The 13,206-nt window shown below is 35.1% G+C and overlaps 1 protein-coding gene across 1 annotated transcript in view; it reads left to right on the top strand.

Annotated features, from left to right (window-relative positions):
* The window catches only part of SMCHD1 (structural maintenance of chromosomes flexible hinge domain containing 1), a 152,596-nt gene that overhangs the window by 51,119 nt on the left and 88,271 nt on the right, over positions 1–13,206 (top strand). Inside the window, exons 18-20 of the mRNA XM_053664170.1 lie at positions 3,092–3,169; positions 3,457–3,576; positions 7,738–7,882. Coding sequence (XP_053520145.1) covers positions 3,092–3,169; positions 3,457–3,576; positions 7,738–7,882 — 343 coding nt within the window. The remainder of the gene's footprint in view (positions 1–3,091; positions 3,170–3,456; positions 3,577–7,737; positions 7,883–13,206) is intronic.

Below are 13,206 nucleotides of genomic sequence, written 5' to 3'. Positions count from 1 at the left end.
ACTTGGTGTTTAGATCCCAATCTTCTCAGGAGAAAACCCCCAGCTTCTGAAATATCTGTCCAGAACTTCAGCTACTGTCCTTGGGAGCCCAGCCAGCCTTGGTGCACCTCTGTACTCCCAGCCAGTCACATGACGAAGTGGTTTCTTTTCTCTGTCTGTGGTTACAAACCTTCCCTCCAGCTAGTGTTATTCTGGATGGTTTCTCTACAGTTTAGTTGTGAGTATCAGTTCTTCTTAGCTGACCAGCCTGACTCAGTGGATTGGGCGTTGTTCAGCAAAGTGCAGGGTCACCTGTTTATTTCCTTGTCAGGGCACATACCTGGGTTACAGTCCAGATCTCCGGTTGGGGGCATGTGAGAGGCAACCAATCAATGTTTTTTCTCTCACATTAACATTCACCTTTCTCCCTTTCTTCCCCTCTCTAAAAATAAATAAAATTTAAAAAAATTTTTAATACTTTATAGTTAATCTGTGTTTCTCATGTTCATACATCAAGAGGCACATGATGTCTAATTGTTCCATTTTTAGTGCTGATGGGTCTTTTAATTTGTTTGGCTAATATGATTATAAGGCTTACCTTTTACTCATCATATAGTGGTTTCATCCATTAATGATTTTCGCTTGAATTAGTTACTTGGTATGCATAAAGGTGATATTTTTCTCTTGATTCATTCCTTCCTATTTATTATTCATAATTCATCTGTGAAGAAATTTCCTCTGTCAATTAGGGCCATTGGTTTACTCTGAAATACAGCTTTATAGAAAAGATAGCATAAAGACTTAATTCTTTTTCTTTCATTGCAAATTACCAGTCAAGAATTGTGCTGTAAAGTAATGCCAGTGAATGGTTTTTGTTTGTAGTTGTGTTTTTGTGAATTTATGGAGTTTTATATATTTAACATATTTCATTCATTTTGATGTGCTTTCATGTTGACTACTCTGACATCTTAATATATCCCTCTTCATGTCTTCAGTGCAGCCTTTTTTGTTTGTGGTTCAGGCTACCCTAGAATCTTGCGCATGTTCTACCCTAAACCTAGATTTAGGCATTACTCCTGCTTTCTTTTAATGAGGACTGGTGTGTAGAGGCCACAATCTGAGTGTTAGGATTGCTCGTTGCTCCTGGGTGAAATTGCATCTAAGCATTTTCAATTGATATTGCAGCCTGAATATTTTTGAAAAAGAAAAAATGAATTCATATTGATATCTTTGGTTTTTGTTTAATACTTTGATTTTAGGCCTTTATTTCATTTCTTTCATGTTGAATTCTTTTTTTAATGATAGGAAGGTTCTTATTTATTTATTTATTTTTTTAGTTTTATTTATTTATTTATTTATTTATTTATTTATTTATTTATGTTTTCTCGTTTATGCCATTACAGTTATCCCAATTTTCCCTCTTTCTTCCCCATCCACCCAGTCCACCCTCCACTTCCTTAGTCCTCACTCCATTGTCCATATCCATAGGTCCTTCAAAAATGTTCTTGGACTAATTCCTTCACCTTTTTAAAATCAGTCCCAACCTCTCTCTTCCCCTCTTACAGCTGTCAGTCTATTCCATGATCCTGTGTCTCTTGATCTATTTAGCTCACTACTTTATTTTGTTCATTAGATTCCTCTTACAAGTGAGATCATGTGGTATTCGTCTTTCACCAACTGGCTTATTTTGTTTAGCATAATAGTCTCCAGTTCCATCCATGCTGTCACAATAGGTAGGAATTCCTTCCTTTTTTTTCTGCTGCATAGTATTTCATTGTCTAAATGTATCAAAGTTTTTTAGTCCATTCATCTTAGGCTGTTTTCAAATTATGGCTATTGTAAATAGTGCTGCTGTGAATATAGTGGGTTGTAAAATCTTTTGAATGGGTATTTCAGGATTCTTAGGGTATATTCCCCATAGTGGAATTGCTGGGTCAGAAGGCAGTTCCATTTTTACTTTTTTGAGGTAACTCAATACCGTTTTCCACAGTGTCTGCACCAGTCTGCATTCCTAGCAGTAGTGCTCTAGAGTTCCATTTTCTCCACATCCTTCCCAGCACTTGTTGTTTGTCGATTGATTAATGATAGCCATTTTGGCAGGTGTGAGGTCATATCTCATTGTGGTTTGAATTTGCATCTCTTATGGCTAGTGATGTTGAGCATTTTTTCATCTGTAGGCCATCTGTATGTCCTCCTTAGAGAAGTGTTTATTCAGGTCTTTGTTCATTACAGCGTTAGAAATTACTTATTTGCTTGATCCCACAATATACTTAAATAATTTCAAAATAATAATACTATTACTACTAATAAGACTATTGGATTGGGTTTGACTTCTTTGCAACTCTGTACTTAAAATATATCTCTCTGTATAAATTATAAAAAAAAATCCTAATGTCACTCAAAATAATCTTTTTAATGTCATGTTACCTACATGACATACATTTTGGTTTTGTTTATGAATTGCTTTTATTTTAATTGTTTTTAAGTATTTACATCATTAGTGTAATTCCTAAGTCAAAAATAATAAGGGATATTTCACAGAAGTGATCTTATTCCTCTAGTATTTTCTTCTTCCTTCTTTAGGTTGAAACTTTGTTAGTTTTTGGCTTATCTTTCCTGTTTTTCCTGTTCTAATTATAAGCAAGCACCAATGTATTTGTATTTCCCTTCCTTACAAAATAGACTATTTTATGTACATAAATGTTTTTACTCCTTGCTTTTTTTCTCTTAACAGTGGATCTCTAGAGCTTAGAGATTATTCTATGTACATAAGAAATGGTCTTTTAATATTGAAAAAAACTTTTAAGGAAAATAAATTTATTAAAATAAATTTAATATTAATCAAAATATATTTCTGTATTCTTTTGATTGCCCTATTTAAACTTATTTACAGATAATTTTTAAGAATTGAAAGAAAGGAATTTAGTGAATGGAATGAGTAAATTTTTATATGCTATTCACGCATGGAGATAGCTTTAGATCTTTCAATGTTTCAAAATAATTTTTTAACGTTACAGCATAAAAGAAATATTTGATGCTATTTTACATTTTATATTCATGTTCTATATTCAGTTTCACAGATATAAATCCTTCTCTTTTTTTTTTTATTAAGCTTCAAGTGGAAATAAAGAAATCATTTCACATATTAGTCAACATGGAGGAAAATGGCCTTACTGGTTTAAAAAAATGGGTGAGTTACTCTGAATGTTAAAAATTATGTCAGCCCTGGCTGGTGTAGATCAGTGGATTGAGCATGGGCCTATGAATGAAAGGATCACAGTTCAATTCCAAGTCAGGGCGCATGCCTGGGTTGCGGGCCAGTTCCTGGCGGGGGACATATGGGAGGCAACCATACATTGCTATTTCTCTCCCTCTCTCCTTCCCTTCCCCTCTGAAGATAAATAAATAAACATTTTTAAAAATTATATCAATATTATGCTATTGAGAAGATTTAGAATATCTTCTTAATTTTTCCAGAAAATATTCAGAAGTTGGGGTCTTATACATTGAAATTACAAGTTGTGTTGAATGAAAGTAATGCAGACACTTATGCTGGAAGACCACTACCATCTAAAGCAATTAAATTTTCTGTTAAAGGTAAGCAAAGCACTAATACATAACTATATGCTAAAGGTGGAATTTTAAGTTAAGAAAGAATAGATAATTTAGTAAAAGATATTCAAGGAATTGTGTAACTATTTTGATCTTAAAGGGACCTTGTAATTCTTCTGGACAATTATATTTCTTCTGAATTTCGAAGACATCATTGTTTTCTAACTTTCGTTGTTGCTGGTAAAGTCTAAAGCTACTCCGATTCCTCACCTTCGTATGTGATCCCCTCTTTTCCAACACCCGTATATTTGGTGAATCTGGTTTTTTTGTGTTAATTATGAAATTTTAAATTCTAAGAATTTTCCTTGAGTTACTTTGATATCCTACTCTGTCTTTCTACAACAGCTGATATTAGATGCTGGACCTCTTGACTGATGTACTGGTATTGTTTTTTTGTTGTTTACATCTCGGTTTTAATTTTCTACTCTGAGAAATTCTCTTAACATGATGTTCTATACTTTGTATTGAATTTTTTAAAAATATATCTTATTGAATATGCTATTACAGTTATTTCATTTTTCTCCCTTCACTCTCCTCTGCCCTGCACACCCCCTCCCACCCACATTCCCCCCCTTTAGTTCATGTCCATGTGTCACAAGTTTTTTAGCTTTTATATTTCCTATGCTTTTCTTACCTTCCCCCTTTCTATTTTCTACCTACTATCCATGCTACTTATTCTCTGTACCTCCCCCCACCCCCATGGTGACAACTCTCCATGTGATCTCCATTTCTGTGGTTCTGTTCCTGTTCTAGCGTTTGCTTAGTTTGCTTTTGTTTTTGCTTTAGGTGTGGTTGTGAATTGTGAGTTTGCTGTCATTTTACTGTTCGTATTTTTTATCTTCTTTTTCTTAGATAAGTCCCTTTAATATTTCATAGAATAAGGGCTCGGTGATAATGAACTCCTTTAACTTGACCTTATCCGAGAAGTACTTTCTCTGCCCTTCCATTCTAAATGAAAGCTTTGCTGGATAGAGCAATCTTGGATGTAGGTCCTTGCCTTTCATGACTTGGAATACTTCTTTCCAGCCCCTTCTTGCCTGTAAGGTGTCTTGAGAAATCAGCTGACAGTCTGATGGGAACTCCTTTGTAGGTGACTGTCCCCTTATCTCTTGCTGCTTCTAGGATTCTCTCCATATCTTTCATCTTGGGTAATGTAATTATGATGTGCCTTGGTATTTTCTTCCTTGCATCTTACTTCTTTGGGACTCTCTGAGCTTCCCAGACTTCCTGGAAGTTTATTTCCTTTGCCAGATTGGGCAAGTTCTCCTTTATTTTTGTTCAAATAAGTTTTCCACTAGTTGCTGTTGCTCTTCCCCTTCTAGCACCCCTACAATTCGGATGTTGGAATGTTTGTAGATGTCCTGGAGGTTCCTAAGCCTCTGCTCATGTTTTTGAATTCTTGTTTCTTCATTCTTTTCTGTTTGGTTGGTTGTTTCTTCCTTCTGGTCCATACCGTTGATTTGAGTCCCAGTTTCCTTCCCATTGCTACTGGTTCCCTGTGCATTTTCCTTTATTTCACTTAGCATAGCCTTCATTTTTCATCTAATTTGTGACCAAACTCAACCAGTTCTGTGAGCATCCTGATTACCAATGTTTTGAACTGTGCATCTGATAGGTTGGCTATCTCTTCATTGCTTAGTTGTAATTTTTCTAGAGCTTTGATCTGTTCTTTCATTTGGGCCATTTTTTTTTTTGTCCTGATGCACCTGTTACATAGTAAGGGGCGGAGCCTTAGGTGTTCATCAGGTGGGTTGGGACACTATATGTGATGCAGGGGTCCGAGAGGGAACAGTGGCACCTGTTCCACTCTCTGCCACATTTCAGTCACTTCCCCCACTTCCCACCAGCAAATTGGGCCCTTCTGGTGCTGATTTCCATGTGGGTGGGTTTATGTATGTTCTATCACTCTGTGGGTCTCTCCAATAAACTTTTCTGTGAATCTGGGAGTTTCTCCTGCTGCTGTCTCAACCCCTACAGATGTTTTCCATCAGTGGTTTGAGGCTTTATTTCCCCTTGCAGTCTGTCCTGCTCCCCTGCTGTTTCTCCCAGTTTATCTGAGAACGAATGTAGGACCCCCCAGTCCACAATCTGCCGCATCCCTAGGTCCACCAGCCGCTGTCTTGCCATAAGTCCTCTCTGCCCAGCTGCCTATCTCCACCCCTTCTACCAGTTTGCTGGTGGGAAGTGGGGGAAGTGGATGAATGTGTCTTCTTTAACTCCTTTGTTGTCTTACTTCCATACAGTTTGGTTTTCTGTCAGTTCTGGTTGTTTTTTGTTTTTAAATTGTTGTTGTCTCCTTCTTTTGGTTGTGTGAGGAGGCATGGCATGTGTCCCTATACCTCCAGAAGTCTCCGTATTGGCCAGAAGTCTCTGTATTGAGGGGTTTTTTTCCTGCTCCGATTTTATGTTAATATCAGTGATGGTTTTTCTTGAAGCTTTTTAAAATATTGATTTTTAGAGAGAGGAAGAGAAAGGAAGGGAGGGAGATGGGGAGGCAGAAAGAGAAACATCAGTTCATTGTTGCATTTATTTAGGCATTCATTTGTTGATTCTTGTATGTGCCCTGATTGGGGATTAAACTCAAAACCTTGATTTATCCAAATGACACTAGCCAACTGTGCTACCCAGCCAGGGCTTCTTGAAGCTTTTAAACTTTCTTCATTTGTGGTTTGTTTCCCTTCATGTTGATTTTTATTTGTATTTACTTTGGGTCTTTCATATTAGATACTGTCTTACATGACTGCTCACATTTGAGAATAGAACATTTGAAAGCTTTTGTTCAAGCAGATTATAGTATGGAAATTTTTAGGTTTTTCTGTCTTTTTTCAGATTCCCCGGAGTGGAGACTTCCAGTCTCTTTTTAGGAGGGTAAATACCTGGCTGCCAATGTTTTGGAAGCCATGCTGGGGAAGATTGTTGAAGGGTTTCACATTGAGTAAATAATATTTTACTTATTTTCCTATTTTTAGTAACTTAGAGAACACTTTTGGTAGTGATATTTCCCTCACTTCTTAGACCTATTTTTTTTATCTTCCCCAGACTGTGTCTTCCCCATCTATTGCTGGGGCTGAGGGAGGCAGCCAACTGGCTTTGTATATTGAGGGGTGGCGATCTGTGAAACTGTTTCTTAGACTTCAGCAGGTCTTCCTTTTTTATTTCACTTTCACTCCTTCATAACAACCATTCCCGAGACTTTGGGTGTCCTATAGAGTGAATTAGATTATTCTCTCCTTACTTTGCTGTGAATGAGGACTTGAGGTTCTTGGGTCTTCCTACAACAAGTCAGTGACACTTAACTATACATTCTCCAGATTTCAAATTCGGTAACTGTTGTCCTTTGTTGTTGTTGTTTTATTGTTTATGTTATTACAGTTGTCCCAATTTTTTCCACCTTCACCCTCTTCTGCGCAGCCGACCCCCACCCACTTCCGTAGTCAGTCCCACACAGTTGTCCTTGGGTCCTTCATATATGTTCTTTGACTAGTCTCTTCACCTTCTTTTAAACAGTTCCCACTTTCCTCTTCCCCTCTTACAGCTATCTGTCTCTTCCATGATTCTGTACCTCTGGTTCTGTGTTACTCATTAGTTTATTTTGTTCATTAGATTCCTCTAACTGAAATAAGCCAATTGGTGAAAGGCAAATACCATATGATCTAACTTACAAGAGGATTTGCATTTCTAGTAATTTAACAGAAATGGCTGAAACTGTTAGACCAGAGATGACTTTTGGAGAACACCTGGTTTAGAGGAGGCTTTATGTATTCTGGGTTTTAATCCTATGTTGAATGTGTTGCAAATATTTTCTCATATAGGATTTTTAACTTTGTTTATTGTATCTAATGAGATATTTTAAACTTCATCAAATAAATCTCTTTATACCTATAATGTGTTTAGTAATGTTTTGCCTTATTTTTCCTATGATATGGTTATAAGCATATTCTTTATTATATTATCTCATTCTAGAATTTTACTTTTATGTATGATATGAGATAGAGGTCTAACTATTATTTTCCCAAGTGGATTATAAATTGTGTAATTTTTTAATAAATTTAAAATGCCATCTTTATCATCATTTATTTTCCCATATATAAATGAGTCTGTTTCTGATCTACAATGAATTTTATTTCTACTTTTTTTTTTTTTAAGAGGGTAAGCCAGAGAAATTTTCATTTGGTCTTCTGGATTCTCCTTTTCGCATTGGAGTTCCATTCAGTATTCCTCTGGAATTTCAGGATGAATTTGGTCATACTACTCAACTAATAAATGATATTCAGCCTGTTCTTGAAGCAAGGTAATTTGAAATATCAATTTGTATTTGACTGTCTATATTTGCTAAGTATTACTTCTTTTCTTTTTTTCCCTTAAATATTTTGTAGTTACCTTCAGTATTATCATTAAAATGCGTAGGTTTTTATGATATCTGGGGGATTTATTTATGCCCAGCCTATATCGTATGTGACTATGGGGTCATGTATAAATTGACCTGCTAAAGTTTATGTTTGGACTGAATTACTGTTAACGTTGTTTAGGTAATCCTGATAGCTCTGTCTTTTTTACTCCATTTCTTTTGGCAAGTATGATATGTCTCCTAGTAATTCATTGTTAATTATAACATGTTTATTTTGTGGTCGTTTGCTTGTAAACTGTGGCCATTTAAACTGAAAGATACTGCTTAGTTGATTTTTAACTTAATGCAATTTATTTTGGTTTGTTTTAAAATCTATAACAACAAAGTATATACATTCTCTGCAAATTTGAGTCATTCCTTAGAATTTTACCTAATAGTCCTTTAGAGTGATATGATTGGCTTATACAAAGAAATAGCTCTTAGAAATTTAACAGTGTGTCCAGTGATGTCATTAAGGAAGTTCAGTATTTTCCATTACTTCTTTTTGTGGTGCCTAGGAAGAAATTCTTGATCAGTTTAAAGAGCATGAGCATGATGGTTGGATTTCATTTTTCCATTGGCTGCCATATTTGTCTTTCTAGGCCTACTTTTTCTGTATGCTTTCTTTTGTTGTTTGTATCTATTTTTTCCTTGTGCTATAATTGTTTCCTCTTTCATCATTTGAACATGTACTGTATTCCAGGCATTTGCTAACTGGAGATATGGAAGTGAATAAAGACATTGTATTTACCTTCTGGAAGCTCATAGATTGGTGAAGATAATTTTAGTGTCTAGATTTATACCATGGTTAACTTACTGAAAAGTAATACATAGGTATAAAAAATATTCTAAATGAATTTTTTAGTTTTATATTCTCTTAGTTTGCAAAAGTGATTCTAGTTTTTGACATCTCACATTTATTTGAATGTGAAGCAGTAATGGAAGTGAAAGAGTTGAATACAGTTGAACCTTGAATGGCAGGATGAGAGTTGCCAGCTCTTGGACTATCAAAAATTCACATTTAACTTCTGACTCCCCCAAAACTTAACTGACAGTGACCTGTTAAATAGAAGTCTCACCAATAACAAACAGTCAATTAACACATATTATGGATATCATATGTATTATTACTCTATTCTTTCCAAAAAGTAAGCTTGAAAAAAGAAAATGTTAAAATCATAAAGAAGATAAAATTACATTTACAGTATTTATTTTTAAAAATCTGAGCCCTGGCTGGTGTAGCTCAGTGGATTGAGCGTGGGCCTGTGAACCAAAAGATCGTGGTTCGATTCCCAGTCAGGGCACATGCCTGGGTTGCAAGCCAGTTCCCAGCAGGGGACACAGGAGAAGCAACCATACATTGATATTTCTCTCCCTCTCTCCTTCCCTTCCCTTCTAAAGATAAATAAATAAAATAAAAATAAAAATCTGCACATAAGTGTAACTGCACAGTTGAAGCCCATGTTATTTAGTGTACTTAAACACGTTTATTCAAAATTAAAACACTAAAAAGAATCCCATCTAGTCACAAATGGGAAATATCAGTGTATTAGTTCACAGCTATAGCCAGTTATAACTTCCATCTTATTCTTTAAAAAAATTCTATATGATTGAGTTTAGAGAGAGGGGAAGGAAGGGGGGGTAGAAGAGAGAGATGGATTTGTTGTTCCTCTTATTTATACATTCACTGCTTGATTCTTGTATGTGCTGTGACCAGCATTTGAACCCACAACCTTGGCATGTCGGGATGACAGTCTAACTAACTGAGCTATCAAGCCAGGGATCCATCTTATTCTTAATAGGATATTATATATGAAGTCTCTGTCACATATATATTGTCACATATACTTAAGATTTTGGACTTTAAAAATTCTGGGTGGCACGGCTATGTGAATTATCTCTAAAAAGTATGACCATTATTTGAGTGGGTTTCTCATGGAGTTCTTTTGTTTGCTTGGGGATTTTTTTAGCACTATTTACATTTTTAAAAATTATTCACACATACTACCTAAAGAATCAAACTTTTTAATAAAGCTTGTTATAAAAAAGAGTACTTCCTCCTTTTTGTGCCCTCTCTACTGATCCATAATCCACATCTCAAGAAGCGAACCACTGTCAACTTTTGCACTTAAATCTTTTAGTAACGAAAAAGAATTATTTCTAAGTAAGTTTATATTGCTACTTCTTGATTTCTTTTTTTGTAGTTTTAAACATCTGTTGATTTATGGTGAAAGATGAGACTGTAACTCTCTTGATACCATTTCTATTACAAACAAGCCTTTTTTTCCTATTCCTTCTTTCTTCAGTAAAGTTATATTCTGTCTTGATCAGTATTTAGTGTTTATTTTATTGTAGGTAAATATAAATGCGAGTCACTTTCTTTATTTGTTCTTGTTACACTTTTTCTTTGCTAAGTTTATTACAAATTACTCCCTAAGTTTTGTGCCAGTTGTCTGGTCTCTTAAGATGTTTGGGTGCATAGATAATCTATTAGTTTCAGATGCTTGGAGACATCTCTCTTGGGACTTGTGTTCCAGTCTAAATCAGTTGTTTTTAGGCTTATTAACAGTTATGATCTGTAATCTTGGACAAATAAAATAATTTTGTTTTTGAATAAACATTAAGGTAGAATATGATGCTCATCTTAGGCAATTTGATAAAGAGATTGCAAAGACAGTAGGAAATCTTACTCTCAGTATTGTTAAAACATTATTCATATTTTCAAGATAAATTGCAGAATGTCTTTGTCTGGATATAGGGTTTGAAATTTGGAAACAGCCAACTGTAAGTTAGGCCCAAGAAATGGGGAGACAGGGCTTTGTCTTCTTTAATGATAACACTTCAGAGAGATAGATCTGAGGTTTCTGAGGAAATATTCCTGAATCGTGAACCTTTGAAGTAGCCTATTTAGCATTTAACGTTTCATGGATCCCCCATTTTTTAAAAAGAATCCCATGTCCCTCTCCTTTTGCTGAAGGACATCCTTCACTGTTTTCCTAAGAAAGGGGACATAGGGAATAAAATTATTGCTCTTCATTCTACCCTGATACTTGATTTATTTTTAAATTTTATTTTATTTTAATTGTTGTTCAGGTATAGTTTTCTGCCTTTTACCCCTATCCCAGCCCAACCCCCTGTGATACTGGATTTATTAAATTGAAAAGTGGGCACTGTTTCCTGTCAAAATTGGGAAAGCATTGCTCCATTTCTGCCTTTGAGTTTTCACTCTTGCTGATAAATTTAAACTTGATTAATTTTCCCTTTTATTTTTTCTATGTATTGTTTCTGGATGCTTACAGGATTTACTTTTTATTCTTAACAGGGCAAAATTTTGTAGCAATACATGTCTGTATAGATCTCTTCATTATTTGAAGTACTCAGTTGGCCAAAAAGTTCTTATTTTTATCCCATAAAATAAAAGGCACAGTTTTTATTTTCTCCAATTACATTAGTGATTTGGATATTTTGAGTATGTCAGCTCTCTCCCCCTTGGTATAATGTTGATTGTTCTCAAGGAATGTCTTGATTTGATCGCTGTCAGCTTCAACTGGTCTACCCCACTGTGGAGCATCGTCCATTAAGAAATCACGAAACTTCACAAACCCTTTTGACACATTTGATCAATTGCAGCACCTTCTCTGTACACTGCACAAATCTTTTATTTTTATGTTTCAGTTGCATTTTTTACCTTTCTTGACATAATAAAACATAATATGCCAAAAATGTGTATTTTCTTCCATCTTCAGTACTGTAATGGCAACACAAAAATTTACCAATTGTGCTAAGATTTTTAAAGATGCATGCTGATGTGACACCTGTCACAATACAGTCTAACAAAATTGTTTGGAATGAAGTTAAAGACAACTAAGCACTACTAGAGTCATCATATAGAAAAAACCAAACAGAACTTCTTGGCCAACTCAATACTTTATTCTGTACCTTTTATTATCACTGTTTTGTCTTTCTGGGATTCTTATTTATTTGATATTGAACATTCCAGACTAGTTCTCTGATTTTCTTAATTTTTTTTATTTTTCTTGATCTTTTTGTATTTCTTCTGCTTTAGCTTCTGACAGATTTTTCTTAGCTTTATAACTTTTCCATTGAGTTTTTCTTTTCTGTGATACTTTTAGTTTCCAAGAGTTCTTCCTGGTTTTCTGAATGTTCTTTTGTAGATCACCTTTTTATTTTAAAAATGTAAATAAAACTTCACATACATATATAATCTCTGTTTTCTCCAAGTTAGTTGTTTTATGTTGGTTTTTCATCTCTTTCCTTCAGATATCTTTCCTTCAGGTAATCATTGGTCATCTGCTTGTAATTGAGTGGAGAACTAAACTGCAGATAGGAGACTTGGCATGTAGGAGATGCTGTTGACCATGAACTTTGCTATAGGATGATCTGTCTGTAACACTTTCTTGGGGAGAAATACTATTGTCAGTATCTTTAGGTCTTTTTTTCTTGGGTTGGACTATTTTCTTGAAGAAAAATCTTTAATTTCTTGCCTGGAAGGGAATAGTTTGGCTGTCCAGGTTAACTCATCCAGTAACAAGGCTGGGATAAGTATGGGTATAGGAAAGTCTCAGCATCTATATACATTTATTCAAGATTACCTCTTAACACTTTTTTTTTTTTTTTAGTATTTTACCCTCTTTTTCAACTTACATGCTTTCCCTTGGTTCAGAGAGTGTCTGCTTTAGGCTTTTTTCAGATAATAACCTTTTAGCCATCTGCCAGAGACAGAGAGGGGAGATATGAGGATACAAAGTTGCACATTTATTTTTTTAGTTACTTCTATTTATTTTGTCCTTCTCTTTTGACCTCACTTTTAGAAATACATAATACCTCTAAAAGTGAGTATCTGAGTGGTACCTGGGAATTCTGTGGTATAGATTGGTTTCTAGCTTTTTCTGTTGCTGTTTCAGGGTTTAGGTTTTTGCTGGTTTTTGTTGTTGTTATTGTTGTTGTATTTGAGACTATTAGGTCATTTACTACTTTCAGTCCTGTGTTTTAGAAAGTTTTGTCCTTTTCTTCCTTTCCTCATTATCTTTAACAGTAAATTAAAGAACTCTTTGCCCTGCTGGTGTGGCTCAGTGGATTGTGTTTTGGCCTGTGAACTAAGGGTCACTGGTTTGATTCCCAGTCAAGGCACATACCCAGGTTGCAGGCCAGGTCCCCAGTAGTGGGCGCTCAAGAGGCAACCATGCATTAATGTTTCTCTCCCTCTC

The sequence above is a fragment of the Artibeus jamaicensis genome, unplaced genomic scaffold, assembly GCF_021234435.1.
Source record: "Artibeus jamaicensis isolate MK-2021 breed Jamaican fruit bat unplaced genomic scaffold, CSHL_Jam_final contig_354, whole genome shotgun sequence".
Classification (NCBI taxonomy): Eukaryota; Metazoa; Chordata; class Mammalia; order Chiroptera; family Phyllostomidae; genus Artibeus; species Artibeus jamaicensis.
The sequence above is the reverse complement of the archived record's forward strand: the minus strand, read 5'-3'. Positions and strand labels throughout refer to the sequence as shown.